The sequence below is a fragment of the Portunus trituberculatus genome, chromosome 15 (genome assembly GCF_017591435.1).
Source record: "Portunus trituberculatus isolate SZX2019 chromosome 15, ASM1759143v1, whole genome shotgun sequence".
Lineage (NCBI taxonomy): Eukaryota > Metazoa > Arthropoda > Malacostraca > Decapoda > Portunidae > Portunus > Portunus trituberculatus.
In genome coordinates this window covers 18,816,722-18,841,047 of record NC_059269.1, presented here as the reverse complement: position 1 = coordinate 18,841,047, position 24,326 = coordinate 18,816,722, and the positions used below count along the sequence as shown (strand labels likewise).

General features: G+C 38.4%; 2 protein-coding genes across 7 annotated transcripts; one reads left to right on the top strand and one right to left on the bottom strand.

Annotated features, from left to right (window-relative positions):
- Positions 1–289: 289 nt before the first annotated feature.
- On the top strand, positions 290–10,185 carry LOC123504079 (retinol dehydrogenase 13-like). 4 transcript variants are annotated; one of them, XM_045254366.1, is made up of 10 exons: positions 290–446; positions 2,868–3,000; positions 3,729–3,847; positions 4,849–4,932; positions 5,044–5,209; positions 8,017–8,125; positions 8,471–8,616; positions 8,743–8,911; positions 9,478–9,738; positions 9,952–10,185. In XM_045254366.1, exons 3-10 carry the CDS (start codon positions 3,840–3,842, stop codon positions 9,957–9,959), a joined length of 951 nt encoding a protein of 316 aa, XP_045110301.1. In that variant the 5' UTR covers positions 290–446; positions 2,868–3,000; positions 3,729–3,839; the 3' UTR covers positions 9,960–10,185. The 4 variants fall into 4 exon arrangements, with proteins under 4 accessions (XP_045110301.1, XP_045110299.1, XP_045110298.1 ...); XM_045254364.1 differs by having other exon boundaries at positions 293–446; positions 3,729–3,842; positions 9,478–9,685; XM_045254363.1 differs by lacking the exon at positions 3,729–3,847 and having other exon boundaries at positions 294–446; positions 9,478–9,685.
- An 864-nt stretch (positions 10,186–11,049) lies between these two features.
- On the bottom strand, positions 11,050–24,098 carry LOC123504077. 3 transcript variants are annotated; one of them, XM_045254359.1, is made up of 8 exons: positions 23,971–24,098; positions 22,871–22,981; positions 21,011–21,094; positions 20,185–20,339; positions 19,222–19,359; positions 18,670–18,841; positions 17,949–18,131; positions 11,050–14,321 (listed from the first exon to the last, which is right to left on the bottom strand). In XM_045254359.1, exons 2-8 carry the CDS (start codon positions 22,979–22,981, stop codon positions 13,422–13,424), a joined length of 1,743 nt encoding a protein of 580 aa, XP_045110294.1. In that variant the 5' UTR covers positions 23,971–24,098; the 3' UTR covers positions 11,050–13,421. The 3 variants fall into 3 exon arrangements, with proteins under 3 accessions (XP_045110294.1, XP_045110295.1, XP_045110296.1); XM_045254360.1 differs by having other exon boundaries at positions 23,927–24,052; XM_045254361.1 differs by having other exon boundaries at positions 23,757–24,022.
- Positions 24,099–24,326: the final 228 nt, after the last annotated feature.

Sequence of the window (24,326 nt, the reverse complement as noted above, 5' to 3'; positions counted from 1 at the left end):
TGAGACCAAAGCAATATTCTCTTTCAGTCTGCATTCCGCGATACCTGATTACTGAGTCTATTCCATTCAACTACGCCTCTATTTAAAATCAATTTCTTTCTTTCTCTTTTCCTGATCTAATTGTTATCAGACTTATAAAATTTTGTTTAAAAAATATATTGTGTTAAAAAGAATGATACAAGTGGAGCTCCTCCATACACGGAAGCGGTGTCTCGTAGACACACGAACATTGATCGGTCACTCCTGCTCTGATCTGCTCGCTAGTGTCACATTCGCTTCTATGTAAGCTTGTAAGGGTTCCCGGTGCCTCGCCGCACGGTTGAGCCCTGGACTTCTCAACTCTCGGGCTGTGGTTGTCCTCTCCCGTAGCATCTGTCCTCCATACACGTGAGGCATACGCCATATATGGAGGGATAAGACCCTTGTACAGAGTTCGCAGCTGAGAGGTGAGAAAACTGAAGAGACGACTTAGGACGCATATATCATGTAAATATAGTTATTGTAAAGGTGTCATATTCACTGCAAGAATGTTATTGTTGTTTCTGCTTAGAGGTCAACGCCTGCATGATTACAAAATAAGAACAAATAAGTATATTCATAAAATACCAAATGACGTCGTTAGCAAGCGAGTGTTGAAGTAAAGTTCGTTCGAAGTGTCAAGACAGGAAATAACGAGAGTAATCGGTGTTGGCATATGATGGTCAGATAAACCACTGCCTTGCCTTCTGGTCGTACCCACTAACGCTGTATAAAGGTTGTGGCCCCAGATGAGAGCTCAATATTGACACTTCCATTTATTTTTATCCATCTAATCTGTTTCATCATCTTTATCTGTGTGTAAAGAGAAGATGAGCAAAGGCTACAAAGAGAGAGAGAGAGAGAGAGAGAGAGAGAGAGAGAGATAGGGAGGAAGGGAAAGGGTGGAGCATGTATTTATCCCCTTAAGAGAGCCATTCAATAAGGCTGGCCAAATCAGTGATGGCTTACTTACTTAAGTGACAGATCTTAGGCTAGGGAGGTGGAAGGGAGTGTATGGTGCCTTATCTCAGGGACGTTGTTGTACCGTGATTGTGGAAATTTTGACAATATTACTTCTGGTACTGCCTCTTCCGGTTATGGGAGCCTGATCCATCTATTCATGGCTCAGTTGGCGCTTAAAAGGTGTATCTATTTTCTATGGTGTCCTAGTTCTGGTAATTTGAGTTTCTATGGAGCGAAATAACTAATGGGAGTTGACATTTTCTTATTATCTCACATGAGCCATATCTCCTCTAGGATTTCCTGCCTTCAAGTGTTGGGAAATCCTGAACTGCCAGTTTATATGCTTAGGAAAAATTTATTAGCAATTAACTTTTTCATGGTTCAATCTTTCCGAGGTTACCAATATCGTTTGGGGAACCAAATGTCGCAGAGCATCGAGATAGGGGATCAAGTGCTAATGAGACAGAGATGAGTCCTGAGATCACTCGCAATTATAATACGAGTACGTACATATACCGGGAGATGCGTCTGATCTCTTGCTAGACCGCAGTAGGTATGTCATAAAGGCCGTTCCCAGATTCCTTTAGGTGAGATGTTCGTCGACTGTTTCGAAGTTAGGCTCAGGGATCCGTTACATCAGTAGCTATTTGTCCACTGCACCACAGAATCCAAGGAGGTCTTTGTTTTCCTTGACATGGGTGTTGTTTGACGAGGTCGCATTTCGGACTCAGATATTTTTTTATTTGTTCATTTATCTTTTAACTGAATTATAATTTTTGAGCCATTTCATTCCTTAACTTGACAGCAACTTGTAAGGAAAGCTGGTGGAGAGGAAGGCAGAGTGTGACGGAGGGATATACTGTACTTGAAGTGGAGATGCGTGGGAGGAATGGGAGACACTGTAGAAAATAGAATATACAGGGATAACTGGAGGAAACATAAATAACGTCAACCTAGCTCCTGATAAGTAAATACAAAAAATAAAAAAAATTTCATAAGCTTTCGGAGAGAGAGAGAGAGAGAGAGAGAGAGAGAGGATGACGATATCGTTGGGAGTGTGTAGACTGTAGACTGTAGACTCGTAGTGGTTCTTAACCTTTTTATTGTTACGCGGCTTACGCCTCCTCTATAGCAATTTGTCCTTTCTTCCACGCCCCCCTGGAATATAATGCCCTCCCAGATTTTTAAAGAGAAAGCGATACATTTGCATTTTTTTTTCATAAACTCATTACTTGACCATGCTCTCCTTAAGAGAATGATAAATATAACAAGAGAAATTCCTGCTTTTTGAAAAGGCTTACGGCCCCCTTGGAAATTACTGACGCCTTTCTATGGGCAAACTGCATCCCCATGTTAAGAACCTCTGCTGTACTGTGGTGTAGAGTGTATGTAAACGATAGACTTGGAGGGATGAATGAAAGGATGATTGAAGCAGTGATGGAGATGCTGGAGAGAATGTGGTGTCCTAGATATATGAATTAGGATATTGATCTTGATCTTGATCTTGATTCTACATGTGTTCCAGGATTTCTCCTGAGGCAGGCCTTAGTATCGGCAGCTCCTGTAGGGGATAATAAGAAAAAAGGCACCAAGAACCTAAACCAGACACCATCCTTAATACTACTAATCCCTGCATCTGGCACTCCACATTCTCTCCAGGAACTCCTTGACAGCTTCTATCATCCTTTCACTCGTGTCTCCACACAGTCCCAGCAGCAACACCATAGATAGATGTAAGATAGATATATGTAAGATGCGCTATTGCCTTTGCAACGGCAGCGCAATTTTCTTTTCTTGTTTCAGGGCTCGGTCAGGGCTAAGTCACTCTTTCCTTTTTTTTTTTTTTTTCCTTTTTTTTTCTGTGTGCCTTTTTTTGTCGTCTACAGGAGCTGCCGATCCAAAGGCCCAGCTCAGGAGTGATCCCGAGTCGCCTGTAGTATCAAGATCAAGATCAAGATCTTGTCTTGCGATTGCTTCTGCGGTATTATACTGAACCCAGCTTCGGCCAAACCAATGGAAGTAAGAATTATTGTACATAACTTGTGATGTTCCTCTATCTCAGAGGATATCAATTTTTTTCTCGTTAAGAACACTCTGAGTTTTAAAACCATCTACCGGAACTCCGATTAATCTAACCTCGAACAGAATGTTAATTTAGTGACTGACACTCAGTATGCAATGATATGCTGCAAAGGATATTATTAGATCAGCCATCAAAGTACCCATAGAAATATTGTGAACCCCAGGTTGAGAACCTTTACTCTGTCTGATGAAGTAGTCCTATCTGCCTATTCACTTCAGTATAACTACATCACTGCTAGATATTTCGGTAACAAGATTTTTTTTTTTTTTTTTTTTTTTTTTTTTTACGGTAAGGCCTATAGCGCCTGTAGGCACACTTGAAGAGTGTATATGGAAAGTACTGTTCAGCTTCCGCCCATTAGTGGCGCAGGCAATTTTATTTATAGTGGTACCCACATTAGGGCACATATCACCGCCCAAGCTCATCTTGAGTGTAGCCACCTAGAACCTAGGTATCATGGTGATATGTAGGTAACTTTAAACCACTCGGCAAATGACAGTGTTTTATGGCTGTACGTGATGGGATTCGAACCTACGCGTAGACGTCTGCCCGATCCCACGCTCACCACCTTATCCACTATATGTGTGTGTGGAATCATGCTTATATGCTGTTGATGAAAGAGTAGCATGTTACAGGGTGCGCTCATGAAATTGTTTATTTTCAGAAAGTTGTTGGAAATGCGCTAGTATGACAGCACCTTAAGACTTGAATCGTTCAGTCAAGAGACTAAGGAACAGCAGTTATCCCCAGTACTGGTGGCAGAGATGTTTGCCCTATGGTTAGGTGGTTAAATGTTGAATTATAACTCTTGAGTTTGAGCCACCGCATAGGCCCACTGCTTTATATACTAATGGTTTCGATTCTTAACCCCCAACACAATTGGGGAGCTAGTGGGAAAATAGAGTTTTCATGTTGGGAAAGCCAGTATATGGTTAGAATAGACACAGGCACTTCCCCCAAGAAATTCCCTAGACTTGATCCTGTAGGATAGATTATATTAGGTTAAGTTAGATTACTAGGATCTTTGATGATGTCAGGGGTGCATCTCTCCTGCTAGGTAGGCAAGGAGAATAGGGGTACTATGGTTTAGATAGCAAATAAAATGTCCTTTATCATTGAGCTTTTTTTTTTTTCTTTGCATATTATGACATAGCAAAATTTCTGGAATTACTTTATTGTTTTGCTTTGTATGCTTCTGATTTGATGATGCAGCTGATACTGGTGAAGGGTTAAAGTCTAGACTTGTGAGTCTCATACTGTGCCATGAGTGCACCATGACTGTCCCTTTGTGCACTGCATTATTTTTATGTATACACAAGTAACACAACATGTGTGTGGAAAGATAGTGTGCCACCAAACTCCCGAGATGTATCATTAGTGTGCCACTAAGCAATAAAGTTTAAGAACCTCCAGTCTAGACCCTCATCAAGGGAAATGTTTCCTTAGCTGGTAGTTGCTCTTTCTACTAACCTTGCTGCTACAATCAGTTTCATTCACACTCCACATAATACTATTGGAACATGTAATTATTTTTGTGAATGAACTAGAAACTTCACAAAAAACAATAATGATTCATGTTGAACAATATGTTTTTGATTCTGATTAATTTTGATATTGTTTGTTAATTTATCTATGTGTATTTGTGAATTTACTAGTTATTACTGAACTCAATTTGTGTGTGTGTGTGTGTGTGTGTGTGTGTGTGTATGAACACTACTTGTTATTTAGTGATTTTTTTTTTGTTTTGGTTGCAAAATAAAATTTCTTATTACAATTTTTTTCAGAAGTGACATGAACTTCCAGGCACCAAAATACTTTCTGCGCATTGCTGGGCTAGGGGCATTTGTTGGAGGAGTGGTGGTGTTCAAGTGAGTGGTCTAGACATATTATTAGAGTAAAGCATGTTAAAGTGCCTCTTCCTGTCACCACAATAAGATGATTTTTCCTCTCCTTACTTCCTTTCCATTTCTCCTTTACAGGGAATTCACAGGTGGTGGGAATTACAGTGGGGATGAAAATCTGGCTGGCAAGACAGTTATAGTGACGGGTGCCAACACAGGGATAGGGAAGGAGACGGCACTCAGCCTGGCCAAGCACAGAGCCAGAGTCATCTTGGCTTGTAGGGACATGGACAAATGTCGAGAGGTGAGTGTGAGAATAGTTCATAGTTTTTCCTTATTTTAAGATGTATTCTAAACATGCTTTCACCATTTTAACATATATATATATATATATATATATATATATATATATATATATATATATATATATATATATATATATATATATATATATATATATATATATATATATATATATATATATATATATATATATATATATACTGTCATACCTAGCCGAACATGAATTCGCCAAATACGAATCTCGTGTATACACGAATTGGTAAAATATACCATATTTTGCCGAGCATGACTTTGACTTGCGATTGCACGATTTGGTCTCCATTTGAATCTCCCGCTGGTCCTGGTGGATGCACACGACCTCCACTCCCAAGCGTCTAGGACTTGCCCTGGGGCTGGCAGTAGCACGCTGCCTTGCACCACTCGCTCTCTCCTTGTTGTGCTGTTGTTGTGTGCAGACGTGCTTCCCTTGCGCTTTCTTGATTTCATCTTAGCCATGGCCCCCAAGCGTCCAACCCCATCTATCCCTTCTGCCAAGAAGAGGAAGGTGCTGAGCCTAGCACAGAAGATGGAGGTGATTGAGAGTGTCGATGAAGGCCTGTGGTGGACCGAAGCTGCCAAGAAGTTTGGGTTGTACGAGGCATCTGTCCGCATGATTTACAAGGCACGGGATGAAGTCCAACCGTCCACCATCAATGCCTGCTGGAATGCACTCTGGCCTGAGTGTGTGCATGACTTCAGAGGCTTCCCTACAGTGCATTCACAGGTCCAGGATATCATCAGTCTGGCCCACACAGTTGGGGGAGAAGGCTTTGATGACATGACTGAGGAAGATGTGGATAATGTGATTGACTCACATGATGCTGAGCCTTCACTTGAAGAATTGCTGCAGGTGGAGGAAGAAGAGGCAAGAGGAGGTGCTGATGATGAGGATCTTGATGATGATGAAGAGACCAAGCCTGTCTTCACCATCAAGACTCTTCGTAATTTGCTGAAAGTCATGGAAGATGCAACATCCCTCTTCACTGAAACAGATCCCATCCTGGAGAGGAGCATTAAGTTCAAGAGGGGTGTTGAGGAGCTTCTTGTGCCCTACAAGAAGACCTTACGCCATATGGAAGCATCTGCCAGTCAGAGGCCCACCACTTCGTATTTAAAGCCCTCTCCAACCAGCAAATAAAGTAAATAAGGTACTAGTACTGTAGTTAAATAAAATGTGTGTTTGGTACTTCACCTATTGTTTTTTTTTTCAGTCTTTTTGGTAAGAAAAGTGTTTTTTGGGAGGATCTAGGAACCTAACCCCTATTTTCCCATAGGGCCTATTATTTGCCCAACACGAATATCGCCGTGCACGACGAGCTCAGGAACCTAACTCGTGTTGGGCGGTATGACAGTATATATATATATATATATATATATATATATATATATATATATATATATATATATATATATATATATATATATATATATATATATATATATATATATATATACAGGCAACCCCCGCTTAACGAAGGGGTTACGTTCCTAAAAAATCCTTCGTTAAGCAAAACTTCGTTAAGCGAACGGATTATAGCACGTTTAACACCTGACTTGAACTTCCATTGAGAGTAAACAAAGCAAGAGTGCATCATAGTACAGTGAAAGGTTTAATGAAAGTAAAAATTATGAAGTTAAACATTTAGGCAGTTTAATTTAAGACTAGGTCATTATAATGTACACTAATGTATGTATGTAAGTAACTTTATGATGTTGATGATGTTAAATTTATGAAGGGAGGGAGAATGGAGCAGGAAATACGCTAGCTGGCAAGCTGTGGAATATAAACAAAGGGCACATCATTGTACCTCTACAAAACTTATGTACCACATTTCCACAAGGCTTTCCATTTTATCCATTACAGAGTCACGAGTTCAGGTGGTTCTCTTAGCTTACACCAGCCTTCTTAATAGAGTCTGCTGACTTGAAAATAGTAGAGACAGTAGATGAGTCAAGATGGTGGGAAGCAATGCTATTAGTTTTCTTGCCTTCCAGGTCTTCTTAGCAATGCTAGGCGACATTGCAGGGTGTTTTGGTGGTAAGTTGAGTGAGGGAAGGCGAGCTGCTGGCGACACTGCTATTATTTTGAACAGGGGGAATGAGTGGTGTGCATTTTGTCCACCAGAGGCACTGGTTTATTCAAAAGCCTGTTGGCTTGCGTGATACGGCGGGGCTTTCCGACTTGGAAAAAATTATCTGAATAAATCTTCGTTAAAGCGAGTTTTGTGTTCGTTAAACAAGCAGATGGTAGTAAAATTAAACCTTCATTGTAGCGAAATTTCGTTGTGTGAACCTTCGTTAAGTGGGGGTTGCCTGTATATATATATATATATATATATATATATATATATATATATATATATATATATATATATATATATATATATATATATATAGTATGTATTTAAGTCTTAAATCTTCCTTTGGGCTAGGGGTATAAAAGAATGTACAATAGATTCATGATGGGCCAGTTCCTAAATAATTGTCATAGGGATCATTTGAAATTTGTGGATAAAAATAATGAAATTTCTCTGTTGCCAATTTTTAAGTTACGTGAAAGTAAAAAATACACAAGGTGAGAGAGAGTTTCACAGTTCCAGTAAAAGCGGTAAATTATTGAAGTGAGGATAAAATAGGGATGAGAGAAATAAGAAAGTCTGGTGCAGGAAGGCCTGAAGAGAATAGCAGGTGTACAGTTGACAAGATTAGAAGAGTAATTTGCATAAAGATAGCCGTAGAAGTTGATTCTATACCTTTGATATATTCCAGGCAAGGAAAGATATTGCATTGGAAAGCCTTAACAAGCATGTCTATTGTGAGGAATGTGATTTGGCCTCACAAGAGTCTATCAGGAAATTTGCTGACAGGATTAATCAAAGTAAGCATCTTTCTTTATATAATGTAAAGTTTTATATCTTGTATGTATTTCCTCAATGTGTTTGTTGGCCTCATTTTGCATTACTGAATCATCATAAGAGGGACATTTCTACTTTCATTTCATACTGCTATTGATGTTGATATTGATGTGTTCTCTTATTTCACTCTCACTTCATGATTCTCTTGCTTTGCATTTTTCAAGGGAGGAAAACACAGATAGAAGAGAGGAGTCACTCAATCATTGCCAGGAACTTGAATAGTTTATTGACACTATATAGTGTAGAAAGATGGCTGGATAGAAGTGGTAATTTTTGCCTCTAACAGGACATCATTTGGCACATTGCAGAGGAGGCACGACTGGACTTGCTGATTAACAATGCTGGAGTGATGAGGTGCAAGAAGTCATATACGAAGGAAGGCATTGAACTGCAACTTGGCACAAACCACATGGGCCACTTTCTTCTCACTCACCTTCTTCTTGATAAACTAAAGGTGACTAGGAAGTCATAGCAAGGAGCCAGATTATGTAGCTTATGGCTATTATCTTCTTCTTGTCACTAATTCCTTTATCTCTCATCACTCAGTTTGCTAATCATTTAATCAAAATTTTGTCTACAGGCGTCAGTGCCAAGTCGTGTGGTGAATGTATCAAGTGTTGCACATGAGCGTGGGAAGATCAACTTTGCAGACCTCAACAGTGCTAAAAATTATGATGAAGGAGAGGCTTATGCACAGAGCAAACTGGCCAACATCCTATTCACCCGGGAACTTGCTGAGAGGTTGGCTGGTGAGTCTTTGATGTGGTGTTTAGGTTTTACTCTCTGGTGTAGAGTGTAGCTTTTCAAAATTATAAGTGCAAGAAGGCATCACACATAAAATAAGTAATGTTGGAAAAGCTGTGATGCAGACAAGAAGATACAATGTGATATACTAGATAGGGTAAATATCCTCTCGGGCATTACCTCATATATTGCAGTAACAAAAAGAAGTGCATTCAGGATTGACCAAAGTTCACCTGATCTTAGTTGGTAATTAGTCATAAGAATAAGAAGCCACTGGGTCTATATATCACAGTCTCTCTGAACAGCATATTTATCTAGACACGGTTACCATTTGTCTTCATAAATGAATATAAGCTTTGTATCAACTTGGTACTAATAATCAGTCTATTACATTCCTCCACATATCTGTTTGTGAGCCAATTCCTTCCCGTTTCTTTCTTATCACTAATGTATCATGAGTGTCCTGTCCCTGTCTGGAGTTGAATCGCAGGCTGCTTCCTTTAATAGCTACTCTCTGGATAAATTTCTGTTTGTAACAAGACAACACAGGATTATGTGAGGGTGATTTCAGGATCAGGAGTAACCTGCAATGCTGTTCATCCTGGCTTGGTTTACACTGACATTGGACGGCACATGAGCATCAACAAGAGCTGGTTGGCAATGTTTGTGCTTCATCCATTCTTGTGGCTTTTCCTTAAGACTCCTCGACAAGGTGCTCAGACCATCGTCCATGCAGCCCTCAGCCCTGACCTGGCTGAAGTGACTGGGAAGTACTTCAGGTGTGAACTGCTGGTAGATGTGTGTGTAGTGTTCAGCAAGGGTCATGGTTTAGGTTTGTAGAAAAAAAAAAAGTCACTGAGTGGCTTTAAGGATTTAGAACTATTGTGTACCAATGTAGAATATTTGTTGAAATGACTTAGAAGCTACTTTTCGTGCATATAACAAATAGTTACAGTATCCTGTTATATAGTGGATGAATCAATAGTTGTGTTGTGTATTGTCTCATCTCTCCTCTCCCTAACTTACTTATTATTTATTCCTTCAGCAACATGAAGGAAACTGCCGTGTCAGAAGCTGCTCAGGACAGAGAGGCTGCCAGAAGGTTATGGGCAATCAGTGACTGCTGGACTGGGCTATCCTAAGGTTTTTAGATTGTTGAAATAATTGTGGAGCAGTGGTGGCACCACATAATCAGTGAGATTGTAGATATGTACATTTGCTGAAACTGTAAGCACTGTTGGGGGTGTAGACTGGTTGTACAATACTCTTATTTCCTACTTTTGAATATTTTCATTAACCTCAATTTTCTTTGACTAACTGAGTGAATGAATGAGGCTTGAATGCTTTCATTTCATATAGATCTTGATAATATATTTAATAAGTTATAATTGGTGCAATGAGCACAAAGGCATGGGATTGTAGAAAATGTTTCTCATGCTCCTGGCTGACAGCTTGATTTTGATAATTTTCAGTAGTGGGATTTTCTAAGATGGTGTACTACTTTCTGCATTTAAGATAATGATAAAAATAAATGAAATGCTTTTAAGTTGCAAGTACCTCTTCATTCTAGCCTAGAGGAAAAAAGTAAATGCATTAGTTTTCTCTGGTTGGCAGTAAATGGGAAAGTAGTTCTTGTGTGGATCTGGATACTGTGATTATTATAGATGTTACTGCATGATCAAAATCTGAGAAATAGTGTTCAGTTGCTAGTGTTGAGAATTGTCAAGGTTTATGAGGTTATGATGCAAGGCTTGGTTCAAATAGATACATGTATATTGTGCTGTGACTCATTTTGCTCAGAGACCTTACTCTCTCTTTAATTAACAGAAGAAATATAAGAATGGCATTTTTTTTCAGGTTTTGTGCATCTTGGTACATAAAGCAAGATAAAAATGCAGTAATAACAACTAGCCTTAAGCAGCACCATAGTTGCTTGATCAAAGGTTTTCAAATGGTATAAATAATAAAAAAAAAAAAAAAAATATATCATCGGGGATCTAAGAAAAACTGAACAGAAAAAAAAAAGTAGAGGGTGTAGAATTCATGAAGTGTGAAGATCATAGTGTCAATTCTTCATCATTACTATCCATTGTATTTTGAATGATTTAGGAGTTAAAGACAAAAAAGGAAAATAATATTCTTATTTATGTAAATATATGTTTATTATAATTCATAATCTCAGTGACTATTGCATACACTCATGCAGATACACCACTTGCATTACATGAACTTATGGCAGGCCTTGACACTTACATCTTGATTTCATTATTCAGTGTCATGAAGTATGAGGTGATTTGGTAGTTTGTGCTTAACTTGCCTCATACCTCTTTTGGCTCACCAAATTAAAATAATCAGGGCTAAAAATGAAAGAAAGTTGATTTCGGAAACGAGAGAAAAATTGGAATGAGATCCGAGACATCAGCTCTCCTCAAGATGTCAAGATCTTCATGAGGTTATGTAATATGGTTTTAAGTATGTATGATGTGCCTGTATGTGTGACTTGAGTCCATTTTTTCCTGTCAGTCTTGAGCTGTGATAATACATCAACAAACAAGATGATCTCTTAAGTCAGCAGATGGTGACCTACAAAATAACATAATAGCCAAACTAAACTCTGCTATTCTCATCATTTATACACAGGAAGAAAAAAAAAAAAAATTATGGGAAACAAACGCCTCTCAAATAACCTTGCATGCATTATGTAGATATGTGAAATATGTGACATTGAATTTTGCACACTATTAGACATACTTTGGTTGGTTCATCCTTTACTTGATACTGTTAACTGTAACAGTATCATATAACAAGGGTAAACTTCTTGTTCTGGCCCATTTACCTAGTTCTAGTTTTACAGAGCCTTGGCATTATGCTCATGTGGCCCTGTCTCCATATCTACATTTGTCCAACTTTTCTTTAAGCTATGGTGTGTGTGTGTGTGTTTTATACCTTATCAAGACTAATTCCTCTAGTGTGGTAACTGGGATGGCAGAAAGATATTGTAAGTTGGCTGTTTATCACATCTTGTAATGCAGACTAGTGTAGATACATATTTGCCAAATGGTAACATAAGCTATGCAATGGCCAATATTTTCATCAGGTTGCAAAGTTATCTTCTCAACCAAGTGACATCTAATTATGCCTATTTCAGAATTCTTTGTTAATTTATGAAGTATGTATTGCAGGATGAAAATAGAAAGGAGATAAATCTGAGTATATATATATATATATATATATATATATATATATATATATATATATATATATATATATATATATATATATATATAACTAGTAAATTTTAAAAACAAAAGAAGTTTAAATCCATATTATATAAACACAAAACTCACCACGACATATCAGAGTAAGCAGGTGTACCGAGAATCTCACATCACCATAAACTTATCATATGCTACATACCTAAACTCTCCAATTAGACACTCCATAAAAGCTGCACAAGTACATTGCAGACTGAAGTAGCAAGCATCAACATCAAAGTATTTCTGCACATACAATGATTCAGTACAGCCATTAATATTCTAGTCTCCACTTTCATTTGTTAGACTTAAAGCACTCTTGTGTAGTAAAATACTGTAATTACCTATTCTATTCCACTCTCCTCATTCTTGGCACAGCCATGGACAGAGGGATTTCTTACTCCTTGCCAATTCCATGTGGTAGTTGTGCCATTGCCTAAATGTCTAGCTGCTTTTCTTGGTGATGTGAGAATTCTCTGTATTACAAAGACAAAACAATAAAGAAAGAAGCAAGAGAGAGAGAGAGAGAGAGAGAGAGAGAGAGAGAGAGAGAGAGAGAGAGAGAGAGAGATTGCAATATCAATGAAATCTTGTTTATCAAGATAATTTTATCCTAATGTCAAGAAAAAAAAGACTAGTGAATACAAGTCAACCCGTAACAAAATACTAAAGAACTTCCTCATAATACGACAGCAAAAGTGGACCTTTGGTGCTTGTTTTACAAAATAACTATTAAAATGCTCTCCTAAAATTTGTCTTAACATTTAGTCTGACAATATACAAAATTTAAGTGTAGACATTCAACCAAAAAGTTTTATTGTATGAATTTATGGTCACTAATATTCTTATTTTAGCAAATATAACATTAAAAACTAAGCAATATATGTGTGAGAAAATGGTAATAGTATGATATATATATAACATACATTATCAATCTTGACTTGTCTTGCAATACCATATAGGCACAGCAACACAAAAAGAAATACCAAGAGAGAAAAAATAAGTTTTACATTTGAAATTAAGGGAGTTTCATGATCCTCTTATGGATCAATAATTCATTGGTGCAGAATGTTTGCACCAAATTCTGTGGAGAGGGAAGGCGCTCTCACCAATTTTAGAAAAGTTTGTGTGAAAAAAAAAAAGGTGAGAGAAGAATATAAATGCGGGAAATAGTATTGGGTTTAAAGGATTTATAGTATCAATGAAGTAGCCAAGAATTTGCTTCACTATCTAATGGTGTGGGTTTAACGGATTTATAGTATCAATGAAGTAGCCAAGAATTTGCTTCACTATCTAATGGTGATACAAACCCTTGCAAACTAATGGGAAGTCCTATGATGCTAGCCTCCTTTCCTGGACTCAAGTCTCTAGATGAAGAGAGCCATTGGGGCTTACAAGTCTTGTCCTTTTCTTGCCACTGATCCTTGGAAGTCAGTTTATTTGTATCACACTTCCTTGCCAACAACCATGGCTGGTCACTGAAGGTGAGGGAGGCTGAACAGGAGTAGAGGTTGCTTTCATCACCAAGACATTTTCTTTTAGCTGGATCAATACAGACTCTCTTTAATGCTTCTGATAAGGCTTCTGAGGTGATCCTGTTGTCTTTCTCATCGGTGTACTTTTCCTTTTCCTTTTCATCTTTTTCCTGAGCATTCTTCTGATTCTTGAGATGTTTCAGCAGCCAGGTGTTGCAGTGAGAAGACAAGTGAGCTCGAGGAAAGGTCTTGGTGGGGGAGTCGGAACACTGACGCAACCAAGTGTCTCCAGGGGAGTTGTACATGACACATTTTGGTGGCCTTGGTAATTCTCCTCCATGTTTCTTCAACAGCCACTGAGAATTTTCAGAGGATAATATTTTAACCATGTGGGTGAGGACAGCTTGGATGCCCTCAGCCTCAGAAAAAGTCCTTTTGCGGCTTGTCTTGGCCTTGAAATCAGCAGTCTGCTGCAGTTTTTCCAGTGCATTCTCACGGCATTTATTTTGACAGAGACAGTCCTTGAATGACTGACATGTCTCATTAGCCATGCAGGCAGAGGAGACATCCAGTTTTTCTTCATTTGGTTGCTCTGGTGTCCTGCTGCTCAGCCAACGTGACTTATCATTAATTAGATCATGAGCATTCTCGATCTCACACAGTGCTGAACCAGGTGATGAACATTCCTGCAATGTAATGCTGAGTGAGTACATGTACTCTGCCTACATCTGTCATCTGTGCATAGCCAACAAGTCCATTACATTGGTCCATTATTGGTGAGATTATTTTAAAAACCAAATATGAAACACTGATGTCAGTATTAACCCCTTCCTGGCAGGAGATTATTATTATTATATATATATATATATATATATATATATATATATATATATATATATATATATATATATATATATATATATTAGCAGCTCTTAATGGGTACGTGATAGCAATAAAACGCGATAGCCGATGGTTGAGTGTGTGTGTATATATGTATGTATGTATATATATATATATATATATATATATATATATATATATATATATATATATATATATATATATATATATATACACAATAAGGTCTTAGTTTACGTCAAAGTTATGTTCCTGAAACATGACGTAAGTCGATTTTGTACGTAACTCGAGTTTCCGTACATTTCAAAGCATATTATCGAGTTTTCAACCAATCATTGTTTATGGTCATTCAGGTAAGTTAAAGGTTATATTGTTATATTATTTACAACTATGTAGGAATATGAAACACAAGCTTGTTTTTGTTGTTGATTAGGGCCATGAACGCGAAGGACTGCAGGTTGCCGAGAGGTGTGGACGCCTGAGGCTGCCAGGAGGCTGGGCAGACAGATGCAGACGGTGCAAGTGAGCTGCGAATGTCGTGTGGCCCAGGCGAAGGCTCTGGAGTTGTTATTGTTGTGATGGGTGTGCGAGCCCTCAAGGTCGTCAACCTTCCCGTTGTCATGGTAACGGGCTTCCCATTTTCTTCTTCCCTCCCTCACACACAGCTGCTGCCTCCCTTCTCATGTCTTTTAATTATGTCCTCTTTTTTTTTTTGTAGCGTAATGGTTTTCCTTTTCTTAGCATCACTGCTGTCACTAAGAAGTTTTCTCTTTGGTGCCATTGAGCAAGATACTAAGAACTTGAGTCAGTAAACGCAGAAGTAGGATAACACTCTTGCCAGGGGCGACAGTGTGGTGGAACTGAGGCAGGGTGTTATTGTATTCAAGTGTGAGGCGGGCAACCACCAACAGTAACAATGAATCCCGCACTTTATGATTTATAAATTTTCAATTTTTTTAATCTTAAATTGCCTTATAGTGGACTGACGTAACTATGAGTTTGATGTAACTCGAGACCGACGTAACCCGGGACTTTACTATATATATATATATATATATATATATATATATATATATATATATATATATATATATATATACACACACACACACATACACAGTCAACCCTCGGCTATTGCGACTTCAGCTATCATGTTTTATTGCTATCACGTACCCATTAAAAGCTGCTAAAATTTCATTATTGCGACCTCAAATGCCTGCTATCGCACGCCCAGCCATGACGTCATGGGATATCTGAACACTCATTGGCCAAAACTGCCTTCAAGCCAAGATGAAACACAGTCTCTGAGTGTGCGTCCTCCCCACTAAACAGTGATAGTCAGATTCTACCATTTTTTGTGCTCACAATGGCCACCAACCCTCCATGCCGTCCTCCTACCATTGCTGAACGTAAACGAATGAGACCTTGACATGTTTTAATTGGTACCAATGGATTATACAGTAATTTGAAAAAAGGTAAAAATGAGGGATATTAGGAGTAAAATTTGTGGTTGCGGCACCAATAACAATTTTCACCATTAGTTGTTCCATTCAGCTATTTTGTTTTTGGCTATGGCGCCGCTATTTCGGTCCCAATTGGGTGCGATAGCTGAGGGTTAAGTGTGTGTGTGTGTGTGTGTGTGTGTGTGTGTGTGTATATATATATATATATATATATATATATATATATATATATATATATATATATATATATATATATATATATATTATATATACAGTAAAGTCCCGGGATACGTCGGTCTCGAGTTACGTCAAACTCGTAGTTACGTCAGTCCACTATAAGGCAATTTAAGATTAAAAAAATTGAAAATTTATAAATCGTAAAGCGGATTTATTGTTATTGTTGGTGGTTACCCGCCACACCGCCCGCCTCACGCTTGAATACAATAACACCCTGCCTCAGTTCCACCACACCGTCGCCCCTGGCAAGAGTGTTATCCTACTTCTGCGTTTACTGACTCAAGTTCTTAGTATCTTGCTCAATGGCACCAAAGAGAAAACCTTAGTGACAGCAGTGATGCTAAGAAAAGGAAAACCATTACGCTACAAGAAAAAGAGGACATAATTAAAAGACATGAGAAGGGAGGCAGCAGCTGTGTGTGAGGGAGTGAAGAAGAAAATGGGAAGCCCGTTACCATGACAACGGGAGGTTGACGACCTTGAGGGTTCGCGCACCCATCACAACAATAACAACTCCGGAGCCTTCGCCTGGGCCACACGACACTCGCAGCTCACTTGCACCATCTGCGCCTGTCTGCTGATCCCTATTGCCCTTTCCTATTGCATTTCCTGCCCCGCTGCCCACGCTTCTACTCCCACCGCACTGCACTACGCTCCCAGCTGTCCGGCCTGGGCGTCACAATATTCGACCTGCCCACCCTCCTGGCGGCCTCAGGGCCACCCCTCTCGGCAACCTGCAGTCCTTCGCGTTTGTGGCCCTAATCAACAACAAAAACAAACTTGTGTTTCATATTCCTATATAGTTGTAAATAATATAACAATATAACCTTTAACTTACCTGAATGACCATAAACAATGATTAGTTGAAAACTAGATAATATGCTTTGAAATGTACGGAAACTCGAGTTACGTACAAAATCGACTTACGTCATGTTTCAGGAACGTAACTCTGACGTAAACCGAGACCTTACTGTATGTGATCTGCTTTACTGGACAAGGTATTTTCCTTCTATTTATCCATCCCAGTATGGAAGCAGCACAACATTTTCCTTACTTCTGCAACACTACCACCTACCATAATAATTTCTGAGGAACTAACTGGCTTACTTTCACTAATTTTGATCCCCCTGGGTTTGTCAATCCTGCTGTGTTTACTGCACTAACTCTTATTAACTTCTGTCTGTAATTTATTTCCAGGATATTATAAAAGTAAAACAAATTAAATTGACATTGAGCTAAAATAAAATAACCTATAGATATATTTTCTGCAATTATTTATATAATCATTACTTAGTGTTATTAGATGCTTGGTCTATCATTTGCAGTACATTAAATACAAAGATAAAAGGTGAGGGTTTTGTCACTTGAGGATCATACCATGCAGTGCTAACAAAGGGAACAAATTTTGCTCCCACTAAGGAAAGTGGAATGAATGAAAAAATAAATAATTTTCAAAAACTTATTAGATTATGCATCAATCACTTATTCATGATTTTTTTTAGAAGTAATGTTATATTCTACTATATTATATAATGCATTAAGTATTCAGTCACTTTTCTATAAATATAAATATTAGTGAAAGATATCACAATGTGTTTCTCTCTCTCTCTCTCTCTCTCTCTCTCCGAGTTGCTTTTCACATGCTTCACACTAAGAACTGAAATGCACCAGTAAATACCCCTGTCTGTTAGTCATGAATCTGACATTAGCTTTCACTCTTTATATATTCATTTACCAAGTATCAAGAAGCCATACCTTATCTAGAAAATGAACAATTTCAATGCTGGAACCTTCAGATGTTGTTGGTGTTCCCACCAGGTCAAAACCATCATCACACTGATTGACACTAGAATCTTCCTCAGGGAGTGCTGTAGATAGCTTTAAATCTCCAAGCCAGGCAACAACATCACTAGACTTGGTTTCTTGAGTCACTATTGTCTGTCAAAAGCAAGTTAATATTAAAAATTCATACAAAGCCTGTTGACACAAGCTACTTCAGGCTATTAGAGAATGTTGGGTACATTATGATTAAGCAGCACTTAACATCTTCATGAAAACCATGTGATAAAAAAAATCAACATTAAGAGTATAATGAAATTATTTCTGGTGAAAAATGTCTAACCACAGCTATGAAAAACATAACAGTAAAATTTTTTATAAACACCATCAGCATATTACTTGAAGATATTTCAACCATAAGGAAAGATTTTCATTTTACCATAGTGATACAGACTTTTCTGATAATGAAATAAATTTCATCAGAGATAGATAACTCCAAAGAAGTGATGAGAGAGAAGAATGAGGTGATGGTGTAATACTGGAGGATGACAAAATGAATTTCAATTAGGATAAAATGACCTTGGTAAGGAGAGAGAGAGAGAGAGAGAGAGAGAGAGAGAGAGAGAGAGAGAGAGAGAGAGAGAGAGAGAGAGAGAGAGAGAGAGAGAGAGAGAGAGCAAATAAAGTGAATAGCAACCTTGGGAGGTTTGAAGGCAGAGGAAGAACTCCCATTCTGCTTGAAGAGCCAGCTGTGGTTGGCAAGACGTGGGAATTGGACCTTGATGTGCATGGGAGCACTGGGCTCTGAGGCAGCACAGGCGACACTCTTGTGCAGCACATCATGCTCTTCATCCTCATACTCCTCAACCCTGTCGAGCAAAATTTTCTTATAGTCTTCCTCAATGTAAGTGGAATTAGGTATAGAGTTCCAATTACAGTGAACTGAAACTCAGTGGTCTGTTTTCCTTAAGTGTCACAGCACAGTTAAGAAATGGTTGTCTGTCTAATATAAGATATTCCTGCAAATTAGAAATGAACCTCTAACTTTTCTTAATGTTTTGTTATTTGTATCACCTCTAATGCATAACTTTGAAGCAAAAAAGATGAATAAATAATCTCAAATGTTCAGCCTTCCCACGGCTTTATCCCTGGCAAGTATTAAACTGCAAAAATTCAATATTTCCCTGATAATCATATTAAGAATTATAATGAAAATTGTGTCAAATGGAGCCCAAAGTTGTCCACTCACTTCACTGGAATGACAGGAGAAGGATGGTGGGTGATGGAGTCAGGCAGCTGAACAGAACCAAATTGAGATATTGCTGAAGTAAGGTCAGTTTCATCCAGCTGGACTGAAACCTGCTTTGCAGGTTGGACTTCTTGTGGACTGAAACAATGATTAAAAAACTTCAGTACAGTTTATGAGACCAGATCAGTCTATCTCTTTTATGACTGATACATAAATTTTTAATACCTACTGTACTAGGTTAGCTAGATATATCAGATGTGAACTAGCTTACTCATTAAAATACTAAACTCTATATAAAGTTCACACATGATTCCAATGATTTGCAGTAATATAAATCACATAAAACTTATACTGTTGCATAGCATTAAAATTAAACATGAAGAAACAGTACTATGACATGAAGAGTGATGAAAAGTTTATTATTTGCCAAAGGGAGAACTATACTTCCTTAAGAGTCACATTTGGGCTTGAACATTCTTGCTATATGGTATCCTAAAGTGACATATGCCCCTCTCTCTCTCTCTCTCTCTCTCTCTCTCTCTCTCTCTCTCTCTCTCTCTCTCTCTCTCTCTCTCTCTCTCTCTCTCTCTCTCTCTCTCTCTCTCTCTCTCTCTCTCTCTCTCTCTCTCTGTCAAATTATAGAATTTAGTGACACCAATTGGACTCTCTTAAATGTAGCATGTAAGGGGTACGACACTATAAAGGAATCTGAGCAGAGAAGGAGGATATTTACAGGCTTGAATAGATTAAAAATAGCAGATCAATAATACAAAACAATTAATCCCTTCAGTACAGCATAAACTATCGCAACTAGACCACTTCTTAAGTAGTAAATATAGTGGAGGCATTGAGTTTTGCATTTACTTAGTATATAAACCTCCTGTCTTTTGAATTTGAACTCTAAACTTGCACCAGACAATTCAAAGGGTTAGTAACAGATACATTAAGGTAGGAAGTACTCACGAGAACATCTCATCCACTTTAATTTTAGCGAGAGTGTTTGATTCTGAATCGGCACAATGGTCCAGCAAATCTGAAGTAGCTGTCAGGGCACCTTTGCTGTGCATCAAACGGGCCTGTTGGGTGCCAAGGCGACAAGTCTCATGGGCAGTAACAACCTGTGGAAGTACAAGGATGAGAGTGTTAATAGCATCCTTAACCTTAAAAATGTCAAGTAAATGTGTATTGATTAAAGCCCATGGGACCAGTGGCAAGATAGAGAAATATTTTGAAAATGTGGAAGAAGGCAAGTGACTACCACTATAATAAAGTTGACTTATGCAGTCCATCCTTATTATGGAAAATAAGGTGAAACAATGTTGATAATGATGTAAATAAATAAGGCCAACATCAAAACCCACGAATGTGTAATGTCATCCGCCCTTGTGAAAAACAGAAGAGTTAAGTCACTGAAGGAAACACAATAATAATGAGGATAGATTTAAAAGAACAACAGTGCATATAAAATGTGTGTTGTGTCATCTATGGAGTGAAGAGCAGAGAAGTTATGTCACAGAAGATATCTTTACAGAACCTACACGTATGAACTTAAGAACTAAGAAAATAAGGAGAAGAGCAACAAGCTATCAAGCATATACAAGGAAGTCCCTGCATAAGACACCTATCTACATCCACCCATCATGCCCATCTATATATAAATGTGTCTAATCTTTCAAAGTACTAGCAATCTGATTACCAAGTCTTGTTTTATACTCATCCTGAAAATTTTATTTACATCACCCTTGTTATATCTCTTATACTACTGAAAGACACATACAAATGCTCTCACCTCCACCTGCCTAACCAGCTGCCTCTCCCTCATACGCAGTGATCCAACCTGGCGATCCACCACCTCATGAATCTCCTCCTTGACCTGTAATGATAAGCTTTTTTGAAGGACACACCATGAGCATGACACTAAAAATATAATGTAAAAGAAAAACAGCCATACAACAGACCCTTGATATGGCAAAACTGTTCTCTGTAGTGACTGGCAACTCAATACATACATACATATATAAGAGAGAGAGAGAGAGAGAGAGAGAGAGAGAGAGAGAGAGAGAGAGAGAGAGAGAGAGAGAGAGAGAGAGAGAGACCAGTTTGCTATATCCAAAAATTTACTCAATATCTTAACAAAAGACTTCATGCAACAACTGTTCGAAAAGTTCTGACTATTTATCTTTGTATCTTAAAATAGCCTAGTTTCTGAAATTTGAGGGTTTAGGCAAGCATCTATCACAAAACTTTTTTCTGCTGTAGTCGAATACCAGTTTACTGGTGATCGCACCTGTAAGACTTTCAAGGGAACCTTATCTTTTTCCATTTGATGCAGTCCCTGTCTCCAGTGGTGGGAAAAAAACTGTAAGGCAATTATCTAAGTAGTGATAATGCCACCTGTTTGGTCCTTGGTGTCATATCTCATTTTATCACAGCTATAAACTAAGACAATTGCCTAGCAACCTCTCCTCTATACAATTTAACCCCTTCAGTACCATGGCACATTTCCATATTCATTCTGCTCACTATTAGATGATTTTATACAGCTTCAGGAATTTATGTGGGGGATTAAAATAGTGAAATCTGTGGCCTCCACTGACCCTTCCTAATGTCAATAAAATGGCTTAATCGTACGCATATCTCAAGGTAAAAATCTGTCCAGTATTGAAGAGGTTAAGTTCACGGGATACATAACCACCCTTCCACCTGATAATTTTCATTATACAGACAGTGACACCTTCAACAAAGGTAAACTTTCGTTGTCTAAGGAAATATATAGCCAAAGGCACAACGTCAGAAAAATCTATTTAATTTGCTAACTTGAAAAGTTAGTTTCCAGAATGTCGGGCAGTTTAATTCTAAAGCAGTCTTGATGAAATCTCATCAAAGAAGAATACAAGCATGGAGGTAGTAGTGAGACATGTGTACCCATTAGGCAACTCCCTTATGATGAACCATCACAGTGTTCTCAAGTTTAATAATCAGGCTGGAATTACTAATTCCATTTCAATGATCACTAAAAGTGGCCTGGCATTGCTAAGGTCGGCAGATTGAGTCTCGCTCGGGCTCATGAGTTTAAGCTGTTTACTGGGAGGTTACTGCTGTGGTTGAGGCCCACAGTGGAGAGTTGGATTTGCCTGACTGACGTTCTGAAGAGCACCAACTATTGTGGATACTGAAACCAACCAACTTTAACTTTAACTTTAAAAGTCTCTCTAGTCTTGCTGTTTCCCTCACTTGCTAAGATGACTAATTGTAGATTTCACCTTGAACATGTTGGCAGTGCTCAGCGTGCTGCCTTGCCTTCTCCTGTGGTTTCTTTTGTGCACTGCATGTTCAGATCAGAGGAAGCCATTCACCCAGCAACTTTCTTGTTCAAGATACCACAACTACAATTCCTTATTTACTTTATGTTTAAAGTTATGGCAAACAGTGTCCAAGGAAGAATTCTTTTAAAAAGTCATCCATTACTTTGTTTTTCCTTTTGCAAACTTGGTTTTGTCTTCTGCCCTTAATTAATATAAACCTGCACTTTATACCACTTAGTTTATTTTTTTTCAAAGCCCCCACCTGGTTAATCTTTTCTTTTACATTTAAACTTGCAGTGTCTCTTAATAATACAGATCATTACTGCTGCGTAAAGAAATCTCACCTTTCGAGCATTTTTCTGCAACTGGTGCCTGTACTGCTCCACTTTGGCGAGTGAGTCCTCCACAAAGGCCAGCTTGAGGGCCACTGAAAGATCCAGCTTTGCTATGGACATCTATGGAGAAATAGAGTGTCGTCAATGATAAGCAAGGTTCTTATATGCTTTATCATACAAGGATAGCAAGCATATAATAATGAGTAGTTACAATGGCTTGCACTGTGGTTCCCATGCTTTACTTTCATAGCTTTTATTAATGCAAGAAGGATGACAAGCAGGTGATGGATGTAACATATGATGCAGAAGATTAAGAGATGTAGAAACACCAAACAGTAGCTGCCAACAAATAATTTGAGACTGATAATGTTTTGGCTTAAATTCTATACCCAGAACATACGAAGTCTGATTATTTTTTTCATTTATTTATTTATAAGTAGCTCCCCTGCTTCTTGAAGGAGATATGGTTTCCCAAGCTATTTTTCAGCAAGCATAAACAACCTTGTATGTGTATAACAGCACGAAAAGGTACTGGGATCTTGAGTATTACAGATGGAATCTTCAGTGAGTCTTGCATTGCTCTAATATTCAGAAAATGAAGTGATGCGAGCAAATAATTCCTTAAGGGTTCAAGACACAGTATTCCCATACTCGCAAATTTTTGTTGTACTTATCAAACTGAACCCTTTCATTGGGGTTTTCATGCTTTTAATGATAGCCATGGTAAATAAGGACACTGCATGAACAATAACCAAACACTAATTAAGAATACATTTATCATCACTGGACACCCAAAATAATCTAATGAGAGCAAAGCATTAAATAATAAGCGTCTTTCTTCTCAGCCTTCACTCATTCAGCATACCTAGCTACCTAGCAGATGGTGACACTATACCGGTGTGGGTGCTGGGTGGTATAATGCTGCTACTGGGGTGGTAACAGCTGATCCCCGCCATCACAACCTTATCCTGTCTCACGTAGCCACACTCGCACTCATTCCACACTCTACTGCTGTACCTCCAAGCCACACTCTTGTTAGAAATGCAGCTGCCCAGTGAGTCTCACCTCTTGTTTACAATGACGAATGATGTAATGACCTTATTTCGTACCTTTTTTGCCAGAAGTTCGGCAGAGACTTGCGTATCTACCTCCTACCTCTGTCTCTGGGACTCCACTGATTCAGTGTTGGACTCGCTAGAGCCTCTTGGCATCGTATTTCTAGGCGATGTGACATAATAAGAAAAAACACTGGTGTGGTGAACAGTGGCACTTATTAACTTGTACTTTCAAAATTTACTCACTCATGACATTATGTGGACTTAGTTTAAAGTCCCGTTGCTTCTCTTAAGGCATAAGAATAAAAGTGTAACTGTGCTTCTTGCAGGATTGGTTACTGAGACTGGAAGTTCCTGGCATTCATAGTGACAGATGAGAGAGAGTGGCACTTATCTACTTACAGCGCTCA

Bases quoted from the DNA above. Each gene is read 5' to 3' on its own strand.
- LOC123504079 (XM_045254362.1), top strand. The intron at 8,617-8,742 runs GTGACTAGGAAG...TTTTGTCTACAG, and splicing joins TTCTTCTTGATAAACTAAAG to GCGTCAGTGCCAAGTCGTGT. The intron at 9,686-9,951 runs GTGTGAACTGCT...TTATTCCTTCAG, and splicing joins GTGACTGGGAAGTACTTCAG to CAACATGAAGGAAACTGCCG.
- LOC123504077 (XM_045254359.1), bottom strand. From the start codon at position 22,981: ATGTCCATAGCAAAGCTGGATCTTTCAGTGGCCCTCAAGCTGGCCTTT. The intron at 18,842-19,221 runs GTGAGTGGACAA...TTTGCTCGACAG, and splicing joins TCTCCTGTCATTCCAGTGAA to GGTTGAGGAGTATGAGGATG. The intron at 14,322-17,948 runs GTATGGCTTCTT...ATTACATTGCAG, and splicing joins TTGTTCATTTTCTAGATAAG to GAATGTTCATCACCTGGTTC.